Source organism: Lycium ferocissimum, chromosome 9 (assembly GCF_029784015.1).
Source record: "Lycium ferocissimum isolate CSIRO_LF1 chromosome 9, AGI_CSIRO_Lferr_CH_V1, whole genome shotgun sequence".
Classification (NCBI taxonomy): Eukaryota; Viridiplantae; Streptophyta; class Magnoliopsida; order Solanales; family Solanaceae; genus Lycium; species Lycium ferocissimum.
The window spans coordinates 33,648,157-33,656,234 of NC_081350.1; the positions used below are offsets into that span (position 1 = coordinate 33,648,157).

The window sequence follows — 8,078 nt, forward strand, 5'->3', positions numbered from 1 at the left end:
AAATTCTACTTCATAAGAATTATCTTCTTACACCATCATGAGTTAGCTTCTACAAGATATTACACTATCACATTGCATTGAACGTACTTATTCACAAGTTACATGAATTTAAGTTGTATACACTGAAGTGTAACAAACTTTTTACACCATTGATGTAATTTAACATGTCATTACATACTATTTACTATTAATTATAAATTATTAATTAATACTCCATTATTAAGCAAATTATTAGCAATTATCTAATTTATATAAATATGTTTGACATCAGTACACAAATTACATATGTTACAGGGACCAACCGTCATGAGATTAAAGTCAGCATCCAACGCTCAAATTCTTGCCCAGTTATACACTTCTTAAAAATTCCGTCTTTCAAAAAAATAATATCATCCCCTCTGTTTTATTCGTTAAAGTTCTGACCAATTTTTTTTTTGTCAACAAGAAGTTCTGACCAAAATCAACAGTAGTGTAAATGCAAAGAGTGGCAGGTGAAATTAAATACCATCTCATTCATTGCTCTCAACTACACTAAAGTTAAGCAATTCAATTCTTTGCAGCTACTTGGTCCCATCTCTTTGTGGTAAATTGCTACTATAACTTTTTGTACATGTCTAGTGTGTGTGTGTGTTTTTCAACTTCTCAATTTTTTTTGTCCTTCAACTCCTTCCTTGCTTCATTCAATTTCTTCAAGATTGATAATTTAGTATAGTCCAATTAATTTATTTTAAAAACCCCATTAAAAAACAGTTATCCTTCGTTCATTCCTTCATTTATTCTTCTCGTAGCCTATTCATCATAATCTTTGTCCTGTCACATTCATTTGTTAAAAGAATTTTTCTTTTTCTAAGATTTTTTTTGTCTTGAGTTGCTTAAATATGTATGTACATGTTTAGGTTTGAGTCTGTAGTGTATTCAAGAATATAATGTGAGATATCAGAGTCTTTTTAAGTTGGTTTCTAGCAAAGTAAAAGAAATAATGAATGGTTTGGTAACAGATGAAAATCAGAGAAGAATTGGGAGGAAACAAAATGGCAGTTCTTGGAAATGTGCATATGGTTATTCCCAGCACAGGCGCTGTAAAAGGTTCATTTCTGAGGCTAATTACCTTAGTTTTTGTTCGAGATTTTCACATAGTATAGCCGACAGATGTATAATATATGTATATATGTGTAGCCGTGTATAATTAGTGTATAATTTATGTATATCGGCTTTGGGGATGTAACATATTTTTGGCTGAGCGGCCAAATGTGTAGAAAGCCCTTTTTGTTTCTTCTCATGTGTGTTTGTCTAGTTTTGTTTGTTCCTTAGCTTCTTAGATGGTTACTTATGGTTTAGAATTCAGGGGCGGATGGGAGTTCACTCGAACTTCCTCTGAAAGTTACGTTGTGCATACAAGGTCAATTATTTTTTATTTATATATAGTAGTGAAAACCCTGTCTCCGACACTCGTTTAGGTATGCCAATGACTAAGGAGATATGAACTTTTGAGGACATTGGTACGGATTATTTAAATACACAATGCTGTCTTTTCTCGTCTGAATAGACTAAATCTTTTTTGTTTCTTTATGGTTCCAACATGTAAAAGACTAAATCTCCAGTTGCTTAAATTAGGATAAATTATGATTCCAACATGTAAAACATGAACTAAAACCGGTGAGGAAGTTTTTTAAAACTACAGTTGCCCAAATTAGGATAAATTAATTTGATTAAGTAGGCCTTCCTAGGGAATCTTGTGTCAGTTCATTCTTTAGTTGTATGTTTAATGTGCATAAATCACAATTCAGTTGTGTGGTTGGCCTTCTAAGTAATTGGTTATGCTTTTGTTTCAGTGCTTCCGAAAAAAAGGTTGCTCTATCAAAAGGCGGAGACAGGCAATCCGTAAAAAAAGAGTTGAATGAACCACCTGTAAGAGCTTTATATCTTCCTTCTTTTGTATAGCAAAACTTGAAGATCTTTTAATTATCGTCACAAGGCTGGCTGTTCCAGATGTCGCACTTGTATACTTTGAGAAATCATGAGATGAGCAGATATATTCTTGAATATGCAGGTATTGCCACCTTCAACGAGGAGTTGTAAAGCAAGTCCATTACATGAATTCCCCAAAACTATTAGCAAAGAAGCAAATCCAGAACCCAGAGCCTCCTTGGAAAAAGATGTAAGCAAATCAGTCAACGTCTATCATATTTTCCGATGTGCAGTCAATTGCATTATCATGTCTTTTTAACTATCCTATTTGTTAGATGCTTATGAGTTTTATCTTTAACGCCCTCTTATCTGGTTTACACATCTTTTTAGAAAGCAGATAACTTTTAAGACCTTGCTGCTACTTTAACTGCAGCAACTAGAAATACGGGGCTTTCATATTTTCCACTATCTATCTCTGAATGTTTTACTAACTTGTTAATGCAAGCAGGATCTTAATAAAACCCCATTCTTGAATTTTAGGCTAAAATGAACTTTATTTTTCATATTGTAAATTCATTTGGACATGTATAGATGGAAACGAGTCCAATAATCCGTGGTTATACAGATTTCAGAGTACTTCAGTATCATGTGTTTCTTCTGCTACACCTTATTGAGGGCTAATTTATATCTCATTAGTTGGAATGGAGTACATCTAAGTTTCATTTGGAAGTCAAACTACTATAAAACTTTATTCATTCAGTTGACAAATTCTCTTTCGCCTAACCAATATGCACAGATTGAGCAGTTACAAATGCGTTTGCAGCAAGAAAAATCGATGCGCATGGTTCTTGAGAGGGCAATGGGACGAGCTTCAAGCACCTTGTCTCCTGGACACAGGCATTTTTCTGCTCAGGTACACCTTTGACAACTAATCTTTTGTACTCTCTTTATCACTTTAGACATTTGAGTTGTTGTGGTAAAATATGGTAAATGGAGCACGAGATAATAGTTTTTACTCCTACGGTCTACTGTCTTCAGTCTGAAGATGCAATTGGCCTTGACTTGAGTTTTCCCTAAAATTTCTGGATATATTTACTATATATACTTTGTCTAAAACCTCCAATTCTTACTTTAACTTGAGAATATACTATTGTCATTTCTGATGGTCTCTTTTTCCTAAAGTTTCTTTCCATATCAAGTAAAAAAAATGGTGCATGATAATACAACTGGTTGGAGTACGTTACCTATTAAAAGAATATTTGGTAATTGAAACTGATGAGATTTCACTTGCTGGTATCAAATTGTCTATAAGATTGACAACATATAATATTGCCCGTTCTCAGCTCATTTTCAACTCCCAACCTTGGCTCTAATGAACTGAGTTGAAGTAAATATTGTTTTTCTTCTCATTTCAGACAAAAGAGTTGATAGCTGAGATTGAAATACTTGAAGAAGAGGTTGCGAACCGTGAACAGCATGTCCTTTCTCTGTACAGGAGTGTTTTTGAAGAATGCATTAGCCGGCCTTCTTCTGAGCAAAGTTCGGTAATAAATTCTCCAGCACATAATAAAGTTGAGTCAAGAAAACACCCAAGTATAATATCAAGTGCCTTTTGCTCGTCCAAAAAGTTTCCTTTGCGGACTTTTCAAGCTCTTGCTGCCATAAATGACTTGGGAAAAAGAAACTTGTCGCAGTCGAAATCAATACATGGTTCATTTTATAATAGTAAAGCTAATGCGCATGTTCAGAGAAGTTGTTCAGAAAATGCTAAGGTAAGGTTCCAATTCTTGCTCTGCACATTGGATTATTCCTTTTATAATCCTCCCTTCTGAGATGAGTATGTTATTCCAAATAATAGCATCTTCTTGTTTTTTCTGCTGAGAAAATGAAACTTTGAAAGGACTAACCACTTTGTCTTTTGTTTCTTTGCTTCTGATATTTTGCTACCATTAGCTTTTGTTTGCCAGTATGAAGCACACTTAAAATTGAACTTGTGAAGTACAATTTCAGCATGTTCAATGCTATTACACAGATATCCAACTTAAAATGTTGTGTCGGTTCTTAAATAGCGAAACCTAATATTATGCGTGTGGAGAAAGTTGGAACAGGATAGAGGTGTCTATCTAGTCACATGATAAATTAAGGTGTTCAACGGACCGTTGCTAACAACTTTAAAGGGGCTATCTTATGTATTTTGCCTAAAAAATTTCCTCTATTTCTTGCGGGATATCTTTTCCACATGATCGACTCATATTATTTTCTATCAATTTTGCAGGAGCAAAGGCAGGTAACGTCAATGGAAAAATCTCCTCTGGCACGAACTCTTAAAGATCATCTCTACCAGTGCCCCAGTAAGTTGTCTGAGGAAATGGTAAGGTGCATGGCTGCAGTATATTGTTGGCTCCGTATTACAGAACCGACAAGCACAGAACAAAAGCGGTCACCTTTGTCATCAAGGTCATCCACTAATGTCATAATTCCACAGCATGATATTAAAGAGGAGAGAGATTGGTTTTGCAAATCAACAACTGAAATATCTTGGATAGCAACTGACAAGAATAACTTCTCTCGTGCATCTTATGCCATCAGCAACTACAGGTGCATTTCTTTGATAGCATAAAAGCAGCTTAAACTGCATAAGTTTACCACTGGAACGTTGAGTCAGGAAAGAATAGTCTTAGGCCCCGTTTAGACATGATTTTTATTTCCTTTTTTCCCAAAAATCACAATGTTTTGTTGTACACTAGAATGTTTTTTCCCTTCAACTTTTTTTCAAGTGACATGCATGTCCAAACACAACTTCAACTTCCAAATACCATTTTCCAACTTCAACTTTAAATACTATCTTTTTTCAAATATCACCCAATTCATGTCCAAACGCGTGCTTTAGTTCCACTGCCACTTGTGTATGCCGTCTTTCTTGAAGTTGTTTCTCCCATTGAAACGATTTTGTTTATCCTGAGCCACGACCGAGTCAGAATTATGTTATGCTCCAAATTTTGTATCCTGGAAAATGGGATTTCAAGTTAATCTTTGGAACGCATTGTTTACATGTAGCGCTCTTTTTCTTTTTTACAAAAGTGTTGATAACTACTAGTCAGGTGACTAGCAGCCATTGCATTTGTAGACCAACCTATTGTACAAGACCGGAAAACCACTCTCAGGAAAGCCACTCATTTTTATCCTTATAAAGTTATTCTCTACTAAAGGAAAGGAAACAAGAACAAAATGAGCGGCTGTAATCATAATTAAGGAGAGATTCTTAATTTAGATCATAGGAATTCCAGAATGCTCGAGAAATTCTGCATTTCGTCACTAACCAATAGCATTATGTTTAATCAGTGTCATTTTGTCAAGCACCACCTGTTTTGCTATATCCCCACCAGACATTAGATCCTTTTGCAATGCTTCTAGAACTTTTCTAATATTTGTAGGTGCAAGATACAAAGTGAGAAAAACCTTGGTGCATCAACTCGATACTCAATAGATGGAAGATTCATAGTCTGCTTACAGTCTCAAGCTTTTGATATCATATTTTTTAATTCATCTTTCTTTATTTTGTGCAATGCATGCTACATATGCAGTTTTATCTCTGTATAGCAAAGATGTCTATAAAGGACAAAGCAGATTGCATGAGAATCTCAAGTCTGACATGTATTTTGGTTTTGAACTCTCAGAGTTTTGGTGGAGCAATTGGAAAAAGTGAATCTCAGTCAGATGGAAACCGATGCCAAAATGGCATTTTGGATCAACTTGTACAATTCCTTAGTTATGCATGTAAAGATGTCTCTTTCTTGTATTTATTTCTCCTTTTCGTTTTTTGAATTATGTTTCTTTACATCTCTTTCTTCTTGTCTTATCTAGGCATATCTGGTATATGGGATACCACAGAACTCCCTTAGAAGGTTGGCATTGTTTCACAAGGTAGTCTAAGTTCACTCTCTTTTTTTTTTTTTTGTTGTGTTTATTATGGATTGCAAGTTTGACTTACAAGTATTTATGTATACTAAAATTCATTTTTGTCATGCATGTATTTTTGAGTATTTGAATCATCATTTGCTTCTTTGTATAGTGCAGGCTGCTTATAATGTTGGTGGCCTGGTCATAAGTGCAAATGCCATTGAACAGTCAATTTTTGGCTTGCATACACCTCAGATAGGACGGGTATTCACTAATCTCATCTGGAATGACTAAAGTTGCAGTTAAGGAATAGCAGGGGCAACATAATTGGAAATGATTTTGGGTCCTTCCTCTTTTTGCTCATCATATATTAACAATAATTGAGCAAAAATGATTCTCTGAGCTACTTTCTTGCTCTGACGATCTCATAAGTTGCTATATTTTCGAGAAAATGACAAAGATGTTCTCTTATGCTTGAGGGTTGCTTCAAAACTGTCCCTTAACTATGCACTGAACAGTTTTGGTCATTTAAATTAGCCAAAGTTGACAGTTTTTAGCCCCCGTCAAGTATTTACCAAACTTCGTCTGTTAGATTTGACAGAAAAAGTGAGGAAAAAAAAAAAGAATTCAACCATAAACATCAGGAAAGTCTCATCAAATCCTAAACTATGCAATACAAAAAACTGACTGAACTCCTGTCAATACAGATACTAGCTATAAAAGCATAGTAAATCCATAGATAATTACTTGAACAAAAGTTGGATCCTTATCAAGAATGCATTGTTCATCTGTTATTATTTGCAAGTCATATTTGTAAATGGCACACTTTCAGTTGATAAAATATATTTGTATTCCAACTACAGTGGCTGGAGACCATTCTGTCAACTGCTTTATGGAAAAGATCGGGTGAAGAAAGGCAACTCATCAGTTCAAAATTTTCCCTTCAACAGTTCCAGCCCCTTGTTTGCTTTGCTCTTTGCACTGGCGCTGTTTCCGATCCCATGGTAAGTAGTTGTGTTTTCTCATTATATTGTGTTTGTATTTTTCTTGTATATATGCACGGGAGCTTCTTCCGATCTCTTGGTAACTAGTTACATTTTCTCCTTATGTTGGTAATAAAGCAACAATAATGGTCTTTTTGAGGACTTCTTGGAAGATTTGAAACAAAATAGATACAGGGGAAACCTATCAATACACATTGTATCTAAAGCAAATTGTATTTCCTTTTATATATCCTACATATACAAACATCCTAATTATCGAGTACTGTTCTTAGCTCAAGAATGCTGCATTTCTTTTTTCTTTTCTCTAAGAAATGCATATTAGGCTTTACATTAGCATCTCCACTTCTATTCTGCATGCTACAACATTCCAACATACGTATTTACTTTGTAGATTTCGTGTGTTTCCTTATCGTAGAAAAGGACAAGATGTTTTTAGTTAGAAGGCCAAACGTCTAATACTTTCTTTCTTCTTTTCTAGCTGAAAGTGTACACGGCCTCAAATATTCTAGAGGAACTAGAAGCAGCAAAGAAAGAGTTCCTACAGGCTAATATCGTTGTAAAGAAGTCGAAAAGAGTATTCCTGCCTAAGGTTCTTGAAAGATACGCGAAAGAAGCTAGTATTCCATCTGACGATCTTCTTAATTGGGTCATGGAAAACGTCGAAAAGAAGCTTCGTGATTCCATACAGAAATGTGTCGACAGAAGAACGAATAAAAAGGCATCTCAGATAATTGAATGGCTATCTTACTCTTCAAGATTCCAATATGTAATTTCAAAAGATTTTACGGAGAAGCCATGGTGGGCATAGTGATGTTGAATAATGTAGAGAAAATCTTGGATTGATCTTTACTAAGAAGGCAGAGTGAGGTGTGAGCTAGAAAGGCTTAACTAATTTTCAAGGAAATGGTTGTTCATTCCTTCAGTTTGTAGGATTCTGATTTGATTTGTTAATAAGTGAATGTACATTGACTTCAATCCATCTACAGGTTCAAATCTTATCCACCAACTTTTAATTTGTGAAGTGCAAGTTATATGTAAATATTAGGTGAAACTTCTAATTCTACTGCATTGTTTTGTCAAGTTTCTGATCAACAATTTAGAGGGGAGTGAGAAAATGGTCTAGCGATCAATTAAGTAGGATGAAATCCATGATTATCCGAGTTCAAATCTCAGCAGAAGCAAGAAAATGTTACGTGGTTTCTTGTCAACTCTCTCGAAACTTTGGTGTGCAAAGCTACTCGATTGAATGTGTCGGTGTGAAGTAGA

General features: G+C 34.9%; 1 protein-coding gene across 2 annotated transcripts; it reads left to right on the top strand.

Annotated features, from left to right (window-relative positions):
• The first annotated feature begins 668 nt into the window (after positions 1-668).
• LOC132030353 (uncharacterized) lies at positions 669-7,810 on the top strand. 2 transcript variants are annotated; one of them, XM_059419939.1, is made up of 11 exons: positions 669-1,086; positions 1,833-1,908; positions 2,051-2,158; positions 2,705-2,821; positions 3,324-3,680; positions 4,184-4,506; positions 5,586-5,685; positions 5,773-5,832; positions 5,986-6,072; positions 6,672-6,812; positions 7,291-7,810. In XM_059419939.1, the coding sequence occupies exons 1-11, from the start codon at positions 980-982 to the stop codon at positions 7,618-7,620; spliced, it is 1,806 nt and encodes a 601-aa protein (XP_059275922.1). In that variant the 5' UTR covers positions 669-979; the 3' UTR covers positions 7,621-7,810. The 2 variants fall into 2 exon arrangements, with proteins under 2 accessions (XP_059275922.1, XP_059275923.1); XM_059419940.1 differs by having other exon boundaries at positions 4,187-4,506.
• The last annotated feature ends 268 nt before the right edge of the window (positions 7,811-8,078 follow it).